Source organism: Camelina sativa, chromosome 5 (genome assembly GCF_000633955.1).
Source record: "Camelina sativa cultivar DH55 chromosome 5, Cs, whole genome shotgun sequence".
In the NCBI taxonomy this organism is placed as follows: domain Eukaryota; kingdom Viridiplantae; phylum Streptophyta; class Magnoliopsida; order Brassicales; family Brassicaceae; genus Camelina; species Camelina sativa.
In genome coordinates, this window is record NC_025689.1 from 18,514,341 (window position 1) to 18,536,160 (window position 21,820).

The window sequence follows — 21,820 nt, forward strand, 5'->3', positions numbered from 1 at the left end:
GTGTGGCAAAGGTGAGGACTAGTTAGTGTCTTTTTCATATGTCGATATGTTTAGATAGTTACTTAATTTAAGGTTAAGCCAAGTATACCTATGGATTATATATAAATAATCTTAGTTGATTGTTGAGTGTATAATAATACATATACATATATATATATATATATTATATATTTACTAAATAAAATGTAAGGAAAAAGAATTAGTAATAGGATTTGAAAGTTAAAAGAACTAGATGTTTTAAAACGGATTGCGTGGTGTGTGATATGCATGTTTGTATGATTAAATAAATTGTTTAAGTGTAAGGAGAAAATGTGCCAAGAGGCACGAAGAAGCGGGAGAACCGCAGAGAGTCCTACAAGGAATTTTTCCTTGTAGTTGTGTGGTGGTCTACGGGTGCGGAATGCGGGTAGATCAGGATTGGCTGACGAGCCAACGCGTTGTGCGTGGAAGAAGTGCAAGAAGCATGAGAAATCCGGATACGCAAGTGAAAAAGTGCAGGAAAAAGTGCGAAAACATGAGGAATCCTGTAATGCACGGTAATGAAAATGTGCAGGAAGAAGTGCGAAAGCATGAGGAATCCCGTAATGCACGGCGACAGAAATGTGCAGGAAGAAGTGCGAAAGCATGAGGAATCCCGTAATGCACAGCGTTGTCTATGGGACGTAGTCTCATTTGTTTGATGTTTGAGTGTCGTTGACACGTGATTGATTGCTTGTCTTAGGTTTAGATTGCGTGATGGTCTAAGCATGTTTGTGTATGAAGACTTCGTGAGCCCTAAGGCTTGCCCTCGCTGACTAATCTTAGATTGCTCATCCCTCACTTTCTCTTGCAGGTAACCATGAGGAGTAGATGATAGAGTTGGTGTTGGTGTTAGGAGCTGGAGATTATTCTTTTATTTTCCACTGTTGGATTTATCGAACTGGTTGTTAGTTTCAGTTTAACGTTTAAAGGATGGTTTGAAAGACGTTTAAATTGAATTATTGGATTTTTCGGTTATTTTCGGTTAAGTATGGTTTACTTGTGGTATAAGTTAACCTGTGACATGCCATAAAAATTGGGTGTTACAATTTTGGTATCAGAGACTTAGGTTATGTCAAACCGGTTTCGCCCCGGAAAGGCAGTCCTGTGGAAGAAGGCTGATTTGTTTGTTGCTTCTGTATTCAGATGCCGCCAAAACGTGGAGGGAAACCCGCAGCTAGAGTGCAGCCAAGAGTGAGGGCTGAGAGCCCAGTGCGTGATGAACAGCCGGAAGTCGTGCATGCTAATGTAGCTCGAGCAGGGGAAGCTAATGAGATGGCTATGTTTGAGCAATTTCGCCGGTTCCAGGAATTCATGCAAAGGGAGCCAAATTTGAGAGGAGCACCAGAGGTGGTTCCACCGCAGCAGGATGCACCACAACATGATGCACCAGAATGGGTAGTCCCGCCTCAGCAACCACCACCGCCTCCACCGCTGGTCCAGGTGCAGGGTCCGTCATACTGGGAGGCCATGAGAAATTTGAAGGACATGGGCATGGAGCCTTTTGGTGGAAAGTCTAATCCTATTGATGCTGACAATTGGAGGAAGAGACTGGAGAGGAATTTTGATAATGCTCGGTGTCCGCATGAGTATCGCTTGGACTTGGCAGTGCAGTATCTGAAGGATGAGGCATTGGTATGGTGGGAGAAGGTGGTAGACCAGGCACATGGACGATATGAGCTGACTTGGGCAGATTTCAAGACCGAATTCTCAAGGAAGTATTTTCCCAGAGAGGCTATGGATCGTATGGAGGAGGAGTTCCTGGAACTTCGTCAGGGCACCATGACTGTGAGGGAGTATGAAAGGGAGTTTGATCGACTGAGCAGGTTTGCTGGCAGATTCATGAATGAGGATGAGTTAATTCGCAGGTTTCTGAGAGGTTTGAGGATTGAGCTCAAGAATCGGTGTGAGATGTATGACTACCGCAGTAAGATTGACTTGGTAGAGAAAGCTGCTAATTTGGAGATTGGGTTGGAAAAGGAGATGAGTCAGAACAAGGCAGCACAGGCGAGACTTGCAAAGGGTTCTAGCTCTAATAAGAGGACTTGGGATGCAACAACTGTGAGAACTCCATTAATGTGTTTCGGGTGCAACCAGCCGGGTCATGTTCTGAAGGATTGTACTCGAACTAGGACCATCAGGAGTTGTTACGAATGCGGTCAGGAAGGACACATTGCAAGATTTTGCCCGAGAAAAGTTGGGAGACAGCAGGTCAACAATCGTCCTAGAGAGCAGTTGCCGCGACCTCCAAAACGTCAAAATGTTGGACCTCGTGTGATGATGGCTGAGACTGAGGAGGATGAGGACAATGAGCCAATAGCTGGTAAGTAAATGTCAAACTTATCCAGTGCTATTTTAATTTTTCTATGATTGGTAAATTCAAGAATTATTGCTTGTGAATTGTTTGCTTAGAAGTAGAATGACCGTGTAGGATCGGTTTTAGTGGGAGGATGGAATGCTTACACCCTATTTGATACTGAGCTACCCTCAGTTGTGTTAAGCCAGGCGTTACTCAGAATTGGAGCTTTGATGGTGAATTTATCCCAAAGGCAAAGAGGATTGGTACTGTGGGAAAGGAAAAATTGGGTTCTACCGGAGTTCACAAGGATGTTCCTATCATGATAAACAGAGAAGTACTGCTTGGGAATCTTGCAGAAATGGAGATTAATCATTATGACGTGATTCTCGGGATGAATTGGTTAAAGAAGCACCGAGCTGTATTGGATTGCCACAGAGCACGTGTGCATTTCTCGAGACCGGAGGGGAAGATAACATTTCAAGGCGTAAAAATGGGTGGAGGGGTTTCCATCATATCCATGATGCAAGCTGAGGAGCTGATAGAGAAAGGAAATGATGCCTTTCTAGCTACGATTTCTGTAGTGGGGGAGGAGATGGAGCTTGGAGTTGATAATATTCCTATAGTGGCAGAGTATGCGGACGTCTTTGAGTCTTTAAAAGGGCCGCCACCAAGCAGAGGAGATGCCTTCACTATTGAACTAGAGCCTGGGACGGCACCTGTATCACGCGCACCTTACCGTCTGGCACCTGCAGAAATGGCAGAATTGAAGAGTCAGTTGGAGGATCTTACAGATAAAGGGTTCATTCGGCCGAGTAGTTCACCGTGGGGAGCACCAGTGCTATTTGTGAAAAAGAAAGATGGTAGCTTCAGACTTTGCATTGATTACCGGGCATTGAATAAGGTTACCATCAAAAATAAGTACCCGTTGCCTCGAATTGATGAGTTGTTGGATCAGCTACAGGGAGCTTCATGGTTCTCAAAGATTGATTTGGCATCCGGGTACCATCAGATTTCAATAGCAGAGGAAGACATAAGAAAAACAGCCTTTCGGACGAGATATGGACACTACGAATTTGTAGTAATGCCGTTTGGGTTGACTAATGCACCAGCCGCGTTCATGAAGATGATGAATAATGTTTTTCGGGAGTACTTGGATAAGTGTGTGATAGTATTCATCGATGACATTTTAATCTATTCTAAAAGCCGTGAGGAACACGAGGAACACCTACGGATAGTGTTGGACAAACTGCAGGAACAATAGCTGTATGGGAAGTTGAGTAAGTGCAGCTTTTGGCAAAGGAAGATTGGGTTTTTGGGGCATGTTGTTTCAGAAACTGGAGTGTCGGTGGATCCAGAAAAGATAGCCTTGATAAGTGGTTGGCCAACGCCTAAGAGCGCTACTGAGGTCCGTAGTTTCCTGGGCTTGGCAGGGTAGTACCAAAAATTCGTGGAAGGATTTGCTAGCATAGCTAAGCCTATGACTCGACTCACAGGAAAGGATGTGAAGTTTGAGTGGACCAAGGAGTGTGAAAGCAGCTTTCAGAAATTGAAGAGGCATTTGACGGAAACACCTATACTAGTACTACCAAAACCAGGGGTACCATATGTGGTGTATACAGACGCGTCATGAACAGGATTGGGCTGCGTGTTGATGCAAGACGAAAAGGTCATCGCTTATGCATCTAGACAGCTTAGACCACATGAGATTAATTACCCTACCCATGATTTGGAGTTGGCAGGAGTTGTATTCGCTCTAAAGATCTGGCGATCATACTTGTATGGGGAAAAAGTTCAAGTGTTTACAGACCACAAAAGTTTGAAATATATATTCACTCAATCAGACCTCAACCTTAGGCAAAGGAGATGGGTAGAGTTGTTCGCAGATTACGACTTGGACATTGCCTATCATCCGGGAAAGGCCAATTTGGTAGCTGACGCATTGAGCAGGCGGAGAACTGATGTCTCAAGAGAAAAAGAGATAAAGGAGCTGGAAGACACTTTGTGTGCACTGAGTATTTGTGCAACATCGGTTGGGGAAGACGTTGTTGGTTTAGAAGTGGTGAATCAAGCTGACCTACTGTGGAGAATCCGGGAAGCACAAAAACTTGACGCGGATTTGAAAAAGGCAGTGGAAAACAATGTGGAGGGGTTCCACACGGCAGAGAATGGTATGTGTATGTATAAGAACCGAGTTAGGGTGCCTAATGATAAGGGTTTAAAGGATGAGATTTTGGCACAGGCGCATAGTTCGCGATTCTCAGTTCACCCAGGGTCAACTAAGATGTACCACGACCTGAAGCGGTATTACAATTAGGGCAATATGAAGCGTGATGTTGCTGCATGGGTATCTAAGTGTCAGACATGTCAGCAAGTAAAAGTGGAGCACCGAGTCCCGAGTGGGTTACTTCAGAATTTGCCTTTACCTGAGTGGAAATGGGATATGATAACTATGGATTTTGTCACCGGGCTACCAACGAGCACAGGTGGTAAGAACGCCATTTGGGTGATCGTGGACCGACTCACCAAGACTACTTATTTCTTGCCCATCAAGAAAACTGATAGTGCAGATGTTCTAGCGCAGTTGTACCTGGACGAGATTGTTAAAAAGCACGGGGTGCCGGATAGCATCGTGTCAGATCGGGATCCAAAGTTTACTTCTATTTTCTGGCAGGCTTTTCAGAAGGCTTTGGGAACAAAGGTACGTCTCAGTACAGCGTATCACCCCCAGACGGACGGACAGTCTGAGAGGACAATTCAGACGCTTGAGGATATGTTGAGGGCGTGCGTACTTGACTGGGAGGGAAACTGGCTTAAGTATTTACCGTTGATGGAATTTGCATATAACAATAGTTATCACTCCAGCATAGGGATGCCACCGTCCGAGGCTTTATACGGTCGGCCATGCTGCACACCACTTTGTTGGACAGAAGTCGGGGAACGTAAGGACCTAGAGCCCGAGATGGTCACAGAGACTATAAAGCAAGTGGAACTGCTCCGGGACAGGCTTAAAGAAGCCCATGACAGGCAAAAAAGTTATGCAGACAAACGTCGGAAGGATTTAGAATTTTCGGTTGGTGATGCAGTGTATTTAAAAATGAGAATATTCATAGGAGCGCATAAAAACCGGAAGTTAAAGAAGCTTAAGCCAAGATATATGGGACCATATGTGATTACAGAAAAGATTGGGGCTGTAGCTTACCGTTTAGCACTACCTCAGGAGTTATCTAATTTCCATGATGTTTTCCACGTGTCAGTTTTGTGGAAAGTTGTTAGAGAACCAGAATTAGTATTACCGAATCCGCCGGCAGATTTAAACCGGAATTTAACTGCATTGAGTAAATCTGTGAAAATTTTGGACCGTTAGGAGACGGAAAGTCAAGGAAAGTAATCAAGTCTGTCAAGGTATGTTGGGAAAGAGACGGGATCCGAGAGGATACTTGGGAATCAGAAACGCAAATGCGGTTGGATTATCTAGAACTTTTTATGGACAAAAGTGATGACGGGTCGAATTTGGGGACGAATTCCTTTGTAGTAGGGGAGAATTGTAACGACCCAGTTCCAGAATTAAACCGTGAGGCCCAAACCGAGCCCATTAGTGAGCCAAGCCCAAACCAAACCCTAATCTCCCCGCGTGTGTATATAAAAAAGGGACAAACTTCGAGACAAGCCTCACAAACCCTTGGCCGTCACGTTCCACGGTAAGCCTCCGCATAACTCGAGTCTTTAGTTTTCTATCGTTTTGGGAACAGCCCTAACTCGAACCTTGTTGCGAACCCTTGTAGCACTACTAGAGACACCGGAGATTGTCACCGCACTCAGCCTGTGCCGCCGTGTGAAACGTCTTCACCGGAGAGGTAAGATCCGCGAACCAAACCGAGAACTATGTTGTGTTTTCATAGATTGTTGGGACCAATCTAATCACCAAGCTTGAACCACCGCAGATCTGTGTTGCCGAGTTTTCCACTTCGCCGTTCAGTTCGTCAAGTTAAGCCGTCGCGGAAAATTGCAGAACGAGGTAACGACCAAGCTCTATGTCTCGTGTTGTTGTTGTTGCGATGTGTTGCTCGTTCATAGCTAAACTATTACGTAACCAACTAAACCAGGAAGTTATGGAACGTACGTGCATGAGTTGTTGTGGTGTCATGCATGGTTATTTACGTATGTTGTCAATGACGTTCGTTAAATTAATATTGTTGAACCGTGTGTTGTGGCTGGTTTAGGAAGTGGTATTAAACGGGGAGCATGTGGTCGTACGTGAATTAAATTGTGGGATATAAATTATTAGATCGTTAGTTTGATTTAATTATTAAACTACATCTAATTAATTTATTTGTGAAGTACCAGTACAATTAAGTCAGTTTCGGTTATTAGATTAAATCAGTGATTAATATTGGAATATAATCATTGATCGGGTAATCTGATAATATTGCAGATTGAGATCATTGTCGTTGTTGGATTGGATTTCTGTTGTTGCTGGTCTTTACTCGAGAACCAACCCAATTTGCTAAGGTGAGGACTAGTTAGTGTCTTTTTCATATACCGATATGNGTACCAGCACAATTAAGTCAGTTTCGGTTATTAGATTAAATCAGTGATTAATATTGGAATATAATCATTGATCGGGTAATCTGATAATATTGCAGATTGAGATCATTGTCGTTGTTGGATTGGATTTCTGTTGTTGCTGGTCTTTACCCTAGAACCAACCCATTTTGCTAAGGTGAGGACTAGTTGGTGTCTTTTTCATATGCCGATATGTTTAGATAGTTACTTAGTTTAAGGTTAAGCCAAGTATACCTATGGATTATATATAAATAATCTTAGTTGATTATTGAGTGTATAATAATATATATATATATATATAATATATATTTATTAAATAAAAGATAAGGAAAAAAAGAACTAGTAATAGGATTTGAAAATTAAAAGAACTAGATATTTAAAACGGATTGCGTGGTGTGTGATATGCATGTTTGTATGATAAAGTAAATTGTTTGAGTGTGGGGAGAAAATGTGCCGAGAGGCACGAAGAAGCGGGTGAGCCGCAGAGAGTCCTACAAGGAATTTTCCTTGTAGTTGTGTGGTGGTCTACGGGCGCGGAATACGGGTAGATTAGGATTGGCTGACGAGCCAACGCGTTGTGCGTGGAAGAAGTGCAAGAAGCATGAGGAATCCGGATACGCAAGTGAAAAAGTGCAGGAAGAAGTGCGAAAGCATGAGGAATCCTGTAATGCACGGTAATGAAAATGTGCAGGAAGAAGTGCGAAAGCATGAGGAATCCCGTAATGTACGGCGACAGAAATGTGCAGGAAGAAGTGCGAAAGCATGAGGAATCCCGCAATGCACAGCGTTGTCTATGGGACGTAGTCTCATTTGTTTTATGTTTGAGTGTCGTTGACACGTGATTGATTGCTTGTCTTAAGTTTAGACTTTGTGATGGTCTAAGCATGTTTGTGTATGAAGACTTCGTGAGCCCTAAGGCTTGCCCTCGCTGAGTAATCTTAGATTGCTCATCCCTCTCTTTCTCTTGCAGGTAACCATGAGGAGTAGATGATAGAGTTGGTGTTGGTGTTAGGAGCTGGAGATTATTTTTTTATTTTCCACTGTTGGATTTATCGAACTGGTTGTTAGTTTCAGTTTAACGTTTAAAGGATGGTTTGAAAGACGTTTAAATTGAATTATTGGATTTTTCGGTTAAGTATGGTTTACTTGTGGTATAAGTTAACCTGTGACATGCCATAAAAATTGGTTGTTACATACTTGATCTGAGATGAACCAATAGAAAATGTGAGAGTTAACACAAATACAGAAATTTAGAAAAAATTTGACCAAGCCCTGGAAATCAGAAATTAAGAACATCAGTTCTTGAACATATGCTCAAAAATTTCTATGAGATAGAACATATGTTCATGTTTGTTAGGAGTTTCATTTGTGTACCTCACTTCTCGTCATTAGAGTCAACTTTCTATTTGCAAACCTCACTTGATAAAAAGAGCTGATCTTGTTTTGTATCATTCCATAAATGGTTCACCATCTGACTGTTCCACTCCAAGATTAGACTCTGGTTCATGACGACAAAACTGTATTCTTTCACCAGCGACCTTGAAATAAATCTTTTGAGTGTCTCTGTGGTTTTATATGATGTGATCTAGACACTTGACTATCTAAAAAACTTTTCTTAACTAATACATAATAGAGTATGAAAAAATCAGAGGAAGAAAATGAAAATGCTGCTTTACTTTTGATCTGCAGAGTCATCAAAGGTATTCTCCGATCCTCTTATGTTGAATAAAAATGACAGTCTTGAACCGACAAAATTGTGTTGTCTTAACTCTTTCCCGAGTTCTTGCTATCAGCCATAAGGTTTTTAACCGGAGTTAGATTCTTAGAAAGTAAAGAACATTAACTACCAATGATACCAAGACATTAGCTCGATTGTTCCTGTTATTTGCAATATTAGATTCATGGGGAGAGGGACGTTATTGAATTGCAGATCTCAGAGACGTTATTAAAGTGTATTCTATGAATTGTTATTGACTACGTAGAGACTCACTCTTTTCTCTTTATTGTGCTTTTTTGTTCAGGTGTGTTCCACCGCTTCGAACGTGTCGTGGAAGGTTCTAGTCTGGCCAAACGCATCCCTGTGGTCGCGTTCACGGTGGGAGTCCGGTTTGCTAACAATGTAAATGGCGGTATGCAATTTGTAGATAGGGCTAAATTGTCCGACGTCCAGTAATAAACCGGTTCAGTTTTGTTACGAACTGGATAGTAATTTAGCCTAGGAGTGTATTGAACCATGATTTTGGAGGTTTTTGTGATGTTTTGTGGAATTGTTAGATATTTCATTTGAGAAAAGAAAAAATAGTTTGTGATTTGGTGAGATTTTAAAAGATTATGACGAGGTGTGTGTATTCATTATGATAGAAACAAAATAGTTTAGTTTACTTAAATCAGTATCATAACTAATAACCGTAATTACAAAACTGATGATATTGTGTGTGCCTGTCTGATTTGTTTTTAAGAAAGAAAGACAAAAAAGTATAAAGTTATTATTAACCTTCTATAATTATCTTCCCCAAAACAATTTTACTATTATACTAAAGTATATTTGATTGTACAGTTTCCAAATAAACAAACATGTAATTCCGATTTTAATTAGGATTTTATGGTTTTGATTTTTAGTAAACAATCAAACATAATCGGATTCTAACAACCTAGAACAATCAGTTTAATATTTTCCTCTTTGAGATTCGAATTTAGGTTTATAGTTCTAAGGTTTTCATGCAACCGAATTCAAGCAATCAATCAACAATAATTTATTTTTTAATCATGGCATAATCAATTCAATTGCAAACAATCTAAGCAATCCTAAAACCTCATAGCAATCGATTTTAAAGTTTTACGATTTTAGGGTTTTAGGGTTTAAAGCTTTAGGATTCGGTTATTCACCAAATCCCATATATACTAATAGAGAAACACTTTCATACAAAAGCTAATGTGTCACGCTCACATAGCTCATGTGCTTTTTTTAAATAAATGACCTCACAACTCATTATTATTTATATAAATATGTCATTGACATATATAAGCCAATGTTTTCCTATTAACTTTTAAAAATGAAAGATTTAATCAACAATTAAAATCCAGAAATGTATTTAATTATCATTTTCATAATATATTTAATTATTATAAGTAAATTACATTTCACAAACAACAAAAAAAATTATTCATTTATTTACCACTTTTATATATTTTTCTTATTGCATTTTTTAAACTTAGGATTAGTTTACATTAAATCGATTATTCGAAAAAGTCTTTTTTTATATAAATTTATTTAATGGCATAGTGATGTAGATGATAATGTGAAACATAAAATATGTGAATTTGATCTTTAGAAACACAAAAACACATCAAAACTTTCTACACCACCTTAAAATTCTTTTACAAGTTCAAATATTTCACTGGTAAAATGTATTTTACAGAAAATAAATGCAAATTTGAATAAACGAAAAAGCTTTACTTACATATTTTGTTTTGCAAAAACAAATCTTAAATCTCAAATAATAATTTTACTCATAATATTTTATTAAGATCGATTTGTCCGCACATAGTGCGAGTTGGTGCCTAGTTATTTCTTATTAATAAAAGTTGATGGTATTTTTTCCCCTATTAATGAAATTAAAAACGTAAGGTGTGAGAATAATAAATTAATACTCTTATTTGCTTCTGAGGTGTGTGAAGTTTATATTTGTAGAGAACCACCAAAACAAAAAAAAGCATTTTCATGTTCTTCACTTCCACCATGAACGACTAGGTATATGATTTTTGTTTGTTCTACATCGAAATCATTCGAAATCGTTCAATGTATCTTGTAATGATCTTCGATTTCTACCTTCCATGTTCAATCACTCTTGATTTGTGAGGGTATTTTGAGTTTCTTTCTTTAGATTTCTTCTTTGTTAGTGTTTATCTGACTTCTTCTTCTTCTTCTACTAAGACTTTGACATATATATATATATATATATATATATATATATATATATATATATTTCCTTCAGCATTCCTCTATTTTGATCATATAGTAGCGTCTCTAACTTCTCTTAGCTTTGGCATATATCTGTGCTCCAACTTGGAATCGCAGTCCTCTCTCTGAGTTTTTAAGTTAATTTCAAAAATTCTAAGAAAATATCTAATATCACAGGATTATCAATTACTTAATTGGGAAAGTGGATTGCAGCAACATATCAACAAAATTCAGAATGGCTCCTTTACCTGTTCTTTGTTGGATAATTCCAACTTGTGGAAGAAGCTATCTCCTAGGAAGTTGCCAAAAGAGATAGAATAGGAAAAAGGAAAAGTTCCTAAGATTAATAAAATGTAATATGTTAATTCTAATAGGTTTAGGAAAATTAGAAACCTATAAATATAAGAGTCTATGGAAAGGTGTTCCATAAGACTTGAGAGAGAGATTTAGTTTTTGAGAGAGTTTTCTAAATCAATAATATAAGAGAGGTGTTCTTATATCTTCAAGCTCTTTGTTCTTAGATTTGGTATCAGAGCTAAGGTTGTAGCTCAGATCAAGGTTGTGAAGGAGAAGCTGTTCATAACCAAGTATGGGGGACGACTCAAATCCGTTGCCGCGAACCAAGGACCTTGGATCACCATCCATCCAATGTCCGATGTTAACATCGACAAACTATACCGTTTGGTCGATGCGTATGAGAATCACGCTTCGAGTTAGCGAGGTGTGGGAGACTATTGATCCTGGATCCACCGATCAGAAGATGAACGACGTTGCAACTGATCTACTGTTCCAATCCATCCCCGAGTCACTCATCCTGCAGTTGGAGATCAAGGTTCANGGGGAGGAGACCCGAAGTGAAGACCAAGCAAAACTTATGTTCTCTAATTCAAACAATCAAGGAAACTACGGTGGATATCAAGGAAACAGAGGAGGCTATAACAGAGGAGGTTATGGTCGAAGAGGAAGCAGTCGAGGAGGATATGGTCGTGGTGGATATGGTCGAGGTGGTTTTGGTCGTGGTAACTACAGTGGAGATAATTCTGGCAGAGGCAGAGGATGAGGAAGGTTCAATGGCCAGAATCATGGAGGAGATACTACAGAGCAAGTACAAAACCAAAACCAAAACCAGAATCAAAACCAGAAGAAAGATCTATCCAAAATAATTTGTTGGAGATGCGATAAACCGGGTCACTACGCATCTTCATGTCAAGCGAAAGAAGTTGCACATCAAGAGACAAATTTGAATGAAACTCATGAAGCTGATGCACTTTACGTTCATGAGGTGGTGTTCTTGAACGAGGATAAGGTGTTTCCCAAGAACTATGATACTAACAGTGAGAGTATATGGTATCTTGACAACGGTGCTAGCAACCACATGACGGGAAAGAAAGAATTCTTTTCAAGCCTAGATATGAACATCACAGGAAAGGTTAAGTTTGGTGATGGTTCATTTGTCAATATTGTTGGAAAGGGATCGATTGTATTTGTGGGAAAAACGGGTGAGAGGCGATCACTCAAGGAGATTTACTATATTCCCGACTTGAAGCACAACATTATCAGTCTAGGACAAGCGACTGAATTTGGATGTGAAGTGAACATGAAGGGAGACATGTTAACTTTAAGCGATCCTGCTGGGCGGTTGTTGGTAAGAGTCACGAGATCTTCAAACCGCTTGTACAAGACGTCAATGGAGGTTGAGTATCCTAAGTGTCTTTATATCCAAGATAATGACACTACTCTAACATGGCATGCACGGCTGGGACATGTAAGTGTTGGAGTGATGAACAATATGGTGAGACAGGGAATGGTTGTTGGAATGCCACAATCTGTTCATGAGAAGAATGTGTGCACTGCGTGTTTAGTCGGAAAACAGACCAGAGCTGTGTTTCCTACTGCAACATCCTTTCGAGCAGCTCAAGCTTTGGAGCTGATTCATGGTGATTTGTGTGGACCAATCTCTCCACCGACACCAGCTAACAACCGGTATGTCTTCGTCCTTATTGATGATTTTTCGAGATACATGTGGACAATGCTATTGAAGGAGAAAAGCGAGGCTTTCGATCGGTTTAAAAGGTTTAAGGAAGGAATTGAGAAGCAGACAGGTTTGTCTATCAAAACCTTTCGCACCGATAGGGGAGGAGAGTTCACCTCGCTTGAGTTCAACCGGTTCTGTGAAGGAAATGGAGTCTCTAGACATTTAACTGCACCATATACTCCTCAACAAAATGGTGTAGTTGAAAGAAGAAACCGCACATTAATGGAGATGACAAGAAGCTTGCTTAAGGCTATGAATCTGCCGAATGAACTATGGGGAGAGGCCGTACGTCATTCAACATATCTGATTAATCGAGTTCCTACCAAAGCTTTAGCGGGTCAGACTCCATATGAAAGTTTCACGACGAGAAAACCTAACATCGAGCATCTACGAGTGTTTGGCTGTGTTGCTTATGCTAAGATCATTGGACCACATCTTAAGAAGTTAGATGACAGGTCGAGAACTTTGATCAATCTAGGGACAGAACCAGGTTCGAAAGCTTATAGGCTGTATGATCCAGTTACAAGGAAAGTGTTTGTAAGCAGAGACGTCGTGTTCGACGAGACAAAAGTTTGGGATTGGTCGACTGCAGAAAACCAAACCAATGGAGAACCAGGAAGGTTTAAACTATCTCGTGGTGGGTTTGTAGAAGAAGGAAACGAAGAGGAGAACAATCACGATGACAATGTCGAGCATCATGAACCGGAACAAGAACCTGCAAACCAAGAAGAAGAGATAGAAGATGAACAAAACGTGGATCAAGTAGGTGAAAATCAGCAAACTAGANGGTGTAGTTGAAAGAAGAAACCGCACATTAATGGAGATGACAAGAAGCTTGCTTAAGGCTATGAATCTACCGAATGAACTATGGGGAGAGGCCGTATGTCATTCAACATATCTGATTAATCGAGTTCCTACCAAAGCTTTAGCGGGTCAGACTCCATATGAAAGTTTCACGACGAGAAAGCCTAACATCGAGCATCTACGAGTGTTTGGCTGTGTTGCTTATGCTAAGATCATTGGACCACATCTTAAGAAGTTAGATGACAGGTCGAGAACTTTGATCAATCTAGGGACAGAACCAGGTTCGAAAGCTTATAGGCTGTATGATCCAGTTACAAGGAAAGTGTTTGTAAGCAGAGACGTCGTGTTCGACGAGACAAAAGTTTGGGATTGGTCGACTGCAGAAAACCAAACCAATGGAGAACCAGGAAGGTTTAAACTATCTCGTGGTGGGTTTGTAGAAGAAGGAAACGAAGAGGAGAACAATCACGATGACAATGTCGAGCATCATGAACCGGAACAAGAACCTGCAAACCAAGAAGAAGAGATAGAAGATGAACAAAACGTGGATCAAGTAGGTGAAACTCAGCAAGTTGTCACCAGATACGGACGTGTTATCAACAAACCTCGATACCTCAATGATTATGTACTACTAGCTGAACTAGAGAGTGAACAACTTCTGCTTACCATAGATGGTGAACCAGAGTCTGTTTCTGAAGCTTTAAGTTTGCAAGAATGGGTTAAAGCGATGAAGGCTGAGCTGGAGTCAATCGCTAGAAATAAAACGTGGGAGCTAGTTGAGAAGCCGGATGGTGTTAAACCAATAGGGTTGAAGTGGGTGTATAAAATCAAGAAGAAAGCGGATGGATCATTGAACAAGTTCAAGGCAAGACTTGTAGCAAAAGGTTATGTACAACAACAAGGAGTAGACTTTGAAGAAGCATTTGCACCTGTAGCACGAATTGAAACTATTCGACTACTCATTGCTATCGCAGCTTCGAAGGGATGGGAGATTCATCACCTTGATGTGAAAACCGCATTCTTGAATGGTGACTTAAACGAGCTGGTTTATGTGTGCCAACCCGAAGGCTTTGTTAAGGGAGGACAAGAGGATCGAGTGTACAGACTACATAAGGCGTTGTATGGTCTACGTCAAGCTCCAAGAGCTTGGAACGTGAAGCTTGATCATGTTCTGAAGAAGATGAGTTTTAAGAGATGCATCAAGGAACCTACTGTGTATCTTAAGAGCGACAAGAAAGAAAGACTGGTGGTGGCAATCTATGTTGATGACTTGTTTGTGACAGGAACTTCACAGAAAGTCATTGAACAATTCAAAAGGGATATGTCAAGAGAGTTTGAGATGTCAGATCTCGGCAAGTTGACATATTATCTTGGTATTGAAGTAGTACAAGGAGCAGATGGGATAAGAATAAAACAAGAAGGTTATCCTCGAGGTATTCTTGTCGATACTAAGATGGATTCGTGCAACTCAGCGCACATAACAATGGAGCCTGGTATGGAGATATCAAAGGCTGAGAAACAACCTGAGATTGATGCCACAAGATATAGAAGAACAATCGGGTGTTTGAGGTATCTGCTTCATACACGACCCGATTTGGCTTTTGCTGTAGGAGTTTTAAGCCGGTATATGCAGAATCCGAGAGTGGTACACGGACAAGCTCTCAAACATTTGTTAAGGTATGTGAAAGGAACCACCAACTTAGGCTTGTTCTACAAGCGAGATGGGTTGAGTCAAGTTGTTGGTTACAGCGACAGCAGTTACAAGGCTGATATCAATGATGGAAGATGTACGGGAGGTCATGTGTTCTATCTTGGTTCATCTTTAGTCACTTGGACCTCACAGAAACAACAAACAGTGGCGATGTCATCATGTGAAGCGGAGTTTATGGCAGCTACAGAAGCAGCAAAGCAACCCATATGGTTGAAGGAGCTGCTAAGAGAAATAATTAGTCTAGATGAGAAGATCTTACTAAGAATTGACAACAAGTCAGCCATATATCTAAGTAAGAATCCAGTGTTTCATGGAAGGAGTAAGCACATACTCACAAAGTACCACTTCATTCGTGAGAGTGTGGAGAATGATCAGATAGAAGTGGAGCATGTTCCTGGTGAGGAACAGAAGGCGGACATCCTTACTAAGCCACTAGCGAGAATCAAGTTCAGAGAAATGAGGAACCTGATCGGAGTACAAGAGATTGAAGCACCCGAAGTTCAAGTTGGAATTAAGGGGGAGAATGTTGGATAATTCCAACTTGTGGAAGAAGCTATCTCCTAGGAAGTTGCCAAAAGAGATAGAATAGGAAAAAGGAAAAGTTCCTAAGATTAATAAATAGTAATATGTTAATTCTAATAGGTTTAGGAAAATTAGAAACCTATAAATATAAGAGTCTATGGAGAGGTGTTCCATAAGACTTGAAAGAGAGATTTAGTTTTTGAGAGAGTTTTCTAAATCAATAATATAAGAGAGGTGTTCTTATATCTTCAAGCTCTTTGTTCTTAGATTCTTTTCAGTAAATTTGTTGAGCATGTCGGAATCTTGGTAAGTGAACAACATCCTTATTATTGATTTAAGATTGTTTGTGGCAGTGAATACTTTTTATACTAAATAATTATGTATAACTTATGATGTTGCAGAAAGATGTGTGCCCATTATAAAGATACGTAGTACATCCGCTGTTGTAAGATATGCTTAAGATAGTGACTCTAGATATGATGAAATATAAATACAGGTTAGTGGATTAATTATATATATAGTTTGAGAACTGGAAAGTTAATTTGTTTAGTGTCAATGTACTTAAATATAGTATCCACACAAACAATAATAAACATTGCTGGCACCTTTTTCTAGTGAAGGTCAACTTTTTGCTGATAATAGTGCAGAACCTGCTATAAAGTATGATAAGGCTAATCCTCGGGGATACTTAGCTTTGTGCATTCTGAAAACCATTTTCAACTTTATGATTTAATTTTTCATTGTAGATAAGCCGTCTTCATTTACTCTTAACAATTAAAGAATCTGCAATGTATGTTCCAAAAAACCTTGAAGCGCAAAGAAGGATTGCCTTCTTCACAAACTCATTATATGTGTTTATGCCTAGAGCTCCGCGTGTCAAGGATATGCTCTCCTTCAGGTCTGTGCTCTGTTTATTACCATTTTATAACAGAATATTTGCTTCTTCAATGATACATTATATTTCTGTACTAGCCTAACTAGGAATCCATCTGTTCCAGTTTTTTTTTTCATGTTTTTCTTTTCTTTAGGATTTAAATCAAACCATCACAATTCATTCCTGTAGTAGTTTCATGGAGCTCGACGCAAATTTCCTGCAGTAGATTCACCAATCTTATGCATCCATGAACGTAATGCAAAACTCTCTACAACAAATCGAACTTGTGCTACAAACATGATGATATGGTCAATTGGTTAGAATCATATTTGATATTTTTTTTCTCCATAATTTTATACTTATTCAAAACTTCATTTATCTCGAGACGTTAAATCAATGACATGAAACTGGAAGCAAGTCCAAAGATATAAATAGACACACTTAAAGACAAAAAGTTAAGTCACAAGACTGATAACATGATTTTCATTTAGGGTATAAATTCCCTATGCAGTTGTAGTACAAAGGGTTATCAATCCAAATGGTTGTTATGCTAGCAGATAAAATATGATAAGAAGTAAGCAAGTCAAGCCAAGCAAAGCAATAGTTGGGGTTTAATTTAACAATCCTGAAATAAGCAAAAGCAATTAAAAAGGCAAGACCCACACAACCTAAGCACTCGATGCAAGCATTCGAGTACAGGATCGGGTGGAGTGATCGGATCAAGAAGTCAAGGATGAACAACTTGAAGGTATACACGAAGCTGGTGATCGAGTACCAGTTCGGGTAAGTGGTCGAGATATAGAATAAAGTTAAACAATCGAGATAAGAAAGCTCCTAAGGATGGGGTAATCGACTCATAAGTGTTCTTGACCAATGTGGGATATCCTACATGCCTCAAGAAAATATTCCCTAGACAATGAATGATGTGAGCGCCGGACAGGAAGCCGACCAAGACACGATGGACGCGACCGAGACGCCTGAACAAGACGCACCGGACGCTGCCAAGACGCCTACTTCGAACACGGCCAAGGCACCAGCGATCCTCCCGATCAAGGAGCTCAGCAAAGGCGGCCAAGCAGCAGATCAACCTCTTCGTTCGATCATTCGTCCAACACCAGCCAATCCAAGAAGACAACGAAGGACTAGTTCGCATGGCCTTCACTCTTACCCAAGAGTGAAGGCAGCCAAAGTCACTAAGGTGAGGAATTGTACTCTTTTTCCTCACTCCGGGTTTTTCCCATTGGGTTTACCGGAGGAGGTTTTAACGAGGCAAGGAGCCTAGTGCACAACGTCTAAGGCTAAGTCGCTTCCCGCGTCAAAGCCAAAGGCGGTTCTTTTATTTCCTTTGTTTTGCATCTTTATTTTGAACATGGAATATTCCTTGTGAACATTGAGAGTGTTAAGTTGAAAGTTTTAAGAGGCGACGTGTTCCATTTACAAGGAGAACACGTCTAAGGACAAATGTGTGGATCAATGTGAATCCGCGTGTCCCTAAGCCCTCTCTTGACCTAAGTATTTAAACCCTCTCTTAGCTCTTTGTAGTCCTTAGACTTGAATGAAAATAAAACTTTTCTCAAAGAGAGATTCTTTGATCTTATCTCCTTCCTTTCATTAGCTCAATCCAGGATTGTCTAAGGGAAAGAACCTTAGCTATCTTCGAACCGGGTTCGTTGTTAGTTAGCAACCATATAGAGAGGAGAGCCAAACCTCTTGTGTCGTCACTCAATCCACCTCCTCTTTCATCGTCTCATTTCATCTCACAACCTCCTTTGCATCTTACCGCATCCACTCTTAGTCGGTTCCGCATCCGACCCATCCGTACCGCATCCGTTCGACCAGAACGTGGCTTCACGCCCGTTCTCTCAATCAGCTCGTTTGAATCTTTTCAAACTCCGTTTTCCTCGTTTGATTCATCTCTAGTTTCGGTTCCTCAAACCTTGTCTGATGAAAGTTCCGCCTAACCCGCGTTGTCCGAAGACGCTTCCTCCGATCGTTCCGCGACCGCGATCTTCGGTCACATCTGCTTGGTATCAAAGCTTCAAAAGCTCCTACAAGGTTGTTTCTTTCTAAAACTTGTTTCTTTTGTTCAAAGTTTCCATATTTAGATTGTTTGTTAGTCTAGTAAGCTTAAAATCGTTTCGCGTGTTCCGATTAGGCTTTGGTTTAATTTGGTGCATGTGTTGTGTTGTTAAGCATTTGTCTTGGTTGTTTAGCGTTTGTTTTGTTCATCCTGTTCGTCTTAGTGTTCATCCGTTTTCTTGCATAGTTACTTTTAGATCGACAAAGCTAGCATCTTGTTGCATAAACGTGTTTTTATCTTTGGTCATAAAGCATTTCTTGTCGTGTAGTACTTTTGCTTTATTGCTTTTGTTTAGTCATAGGTTTGAATTTGGTGAGCTGTATTCAATCATTTGGTGACGAGATAAATATATGTGTGTGGTCCTTGAACGTTTGATACTCACGCGTTTGAGTTTTTGTTTTTGTCTTGCGAGGTTTAAACTCAAACCCAAGCCGCATCTCAACGCTACACGTCACCCTAACCGATCCGTACGATGGCTGACGAACCACCTCCAGCACCACCCGAGATAGGAGTCACTCTCGCATCTCTACGCAATGGCATAGAGCAACTTGCAGAGCATTTAACACGTATCAAACTGTTAAACCCTCCCCGTGAAGATCCTTTGCTCGCAAGTTGACCACGACGAGAACCGGCGAGCGACCAGTCCGATGAAGACTTTGAACCGAGGCCTAGACGACATCATCGCCATGACGATCCGTACGACGAAGCCCAAAGACACCACGAAGCAGCTCATAATATGATAGCACCAACGTTCGCGGGTAAATCCGACCCGGAAGCTTAGCTCGAATGGAAAACCGCATGGAGCACCTATACTCGTGCCACGCTTATCCGGAGTTGCGCAAGGTTCAATACACCGTAGCTCAGTTCATTGACCACGCCCTCATCTGGTGGGATCGCCTTGAAGCTGAGCAGCGCTGCAACCGAGAACGACCTCTCACCGTTTGGGAAGTCTTAAAGGTCAAGATGCGACGGTGCTACGTGCCCCCGTTCTATCACCGTGAGCTCCAGAAGAAGTTCCAGAGGCTCACTCAAGGCCAGCCCTATCAAACCTTTGAGGGGTTGTTGCATCTCTCGGTGCAAATTGAGAGTCAGATCAAGAAGAAGAACGCCTTCGTGACTCGCACCAGAACACAAGGAACTCCGAATTGGTCTCCTAACGCGTCATCATCAAATCGTTTCCAAGAGAAGCCGAAGGTGACCAATGCTGACACAAGGTTCAAACCGCGTGAGCCGGCCACCAATGAGCCCCAAGACCCACGACGCAACACTACTGACGCCAGGAGCCGCGACATTGTATGTTTCAAATGTCAAGGGAGAGGCCACTACGCTCGTGAGTGCCCGAACGCACGCACAATGATCCTTACCGAGTCAGGCGAGCTCGAGTCCGACGACGATGCGACCGAGGAGAATGTTCGAGTAGAGGCGGAGCTGGAAGAAGCTGTAGCTGAGCCTGACGTAGGAGAGCTCTTGATGATCCGCCGCATCCTAAGCACCAGTGTAGCAGCTGCCGATGATGCCAACCAGCGCGACAACATCTTCCACACTAGGTGCAGTGTAAGTGGTAAAGTTTGTGGCTTGATTATAGACGGTGGATCTTGCACCAATGTTGCAAGTTCTAGTCTTGTCAAGAAATTGTCACATGCGAGCACAAACCACTCTCGTCCCTATCGTTTAAAATGGTTGAATGACAAGACCGTGATCCATGTCAAGGAACAAGTCATGGTCTCGTTTAGTGTCGGTCCGTGTAAGGACAAGTCCTACGTGACGTGGTGCCTATGCAAGCTAGCCACCTCCTATTGGGGCGACCATGGCAGTTTGATGAGCAAACCACGCATTGCGGCCACACAAACCAATATTTCTTCGTCCATGACAACAAACATATTTGCTTGAAACCCTTGAGCCCCACGCAAGTTCACGAAATGTAAAGTAGGTTGTCTAAAGACTCGCACGATAAAAAGAACTTTTTGATTCAGTATGGTGATGTTAGGAGGTCCCTTAAGGACTCTACCCAAGTCTTACTGATGGTTTTTCGAGAGACATTGCTTTCAGGCCTCGAAGGATCGATAGACGCCTTACCGGAGGTGATACGCGACGTCCTTAGGCGCTTTGCCGACGTGTTCCCCGAAGAACTTCCTGAAGGTCTACCACCGATCAGAGGCATTGAACACCAAATCAACCTTGTTCCCGGAGCCCAACTTCCGAACCGTCCAGCATATCGAGTCAACCCCGAAGAAGTGAAGGAGCTGGAGCACCAAGTGTCCGAACTCATGGCGCAAGGATACGTTCGAGAGAGTTTGAGCCCGTGCGCAGTCCCAGTCTTGCTCGTGCCTAAGAAGGACGGTTCATGTCGCATGTGTGTTGACTGTGGAGCTGTCAATAATATCACTGTCAAGTACCGACATCCCATACCACGCCTTGACGATATGCTCGACGAACTAAGTGGCGCCAACGTCTTCTCAAAGATCGATTTGAAGAGTGGATACCATCAAGTTCGCATGAAGGAGGGCGATGAATGGAAGACAGCCTTCAAAACAAAACAGGGTTTGTACGAATGGTTAGTAATGCCATTCGGTCTTTCTAACGCTCCTTCTATATTTATGCGTCTCATGAACCATGTTTTAAGATCGTTTATTAATAAGTTTGTAGTAGTTTACTTTGATGATATACTTGTATATAGTTCTAGTTTGTCAGATCATGTTAAACACTTAGAATCTGTCTTGTTTACTCTCCGCGAAGAGCAACTGTACGTCAACTGGAAAAAGTGTGTCTTTGCTGCTGATGAATTAGTATTTTTAGGCTTTGTTGTGAGTTCGCAGGGACTTAAGATTGATGGAGAGAAGATACGCACAATCGAGGAGTGGCCCACGCCAACAAGCATCACACAAGTCTGATCGTTCCACGGTCTCGCAAGTTTTTACCGGAGGTTCGTGAAGGACTTCAGTACGATCACCGC

The 21,820-nt window shown here is 41.2% G+C and overlaps 2 protein-coding genes across 2 annotated transcripts; both read left to right on the top strand.

The window, feature by feature from the left end:
- Window positions 1,165–3,578, top strand: LOC104789370. Its single transcript, XM_010515079.1, has 2 exons — window positions 1,165–2,341; window positions 2,524–3,578. Exons 1-2 carry the CDS (start codon window positions 1,165–1,167, stop codon window positions 3,576–3,578), a joined length of 2,232 nt encoding a protein of 743 aa, XP_010513381.1.
- Window positions 11,431–11,901, top strand: LOC104789371 (probable H/ACA ribonucleoprotein complex subunit 1). The gene has a single exon (XM_010515080.1). It carries the CDS (start codon window positions 11,431–11,433, stop codon window positions 11,899–11,901), a length of 471 nt encoding a protein of 156 aa, XP_010513382.1.

Coding starts and splice junctions, on each gene's coding strand:
- LOC104789370 (XM_010515079.1), top strand. CDS start 1,165: ATGCCGCCAAAACGTGGAGGGAAACCCGCAGCTAGAGTGCAGCCAAGA. Junction 2,342..2,523: donor GGACAATGAGCCAATAGCTG/GTAAGTAAATGT, acceptor GTGTTAAGCCAG/GCGTTACTCAGAATTGGAGC.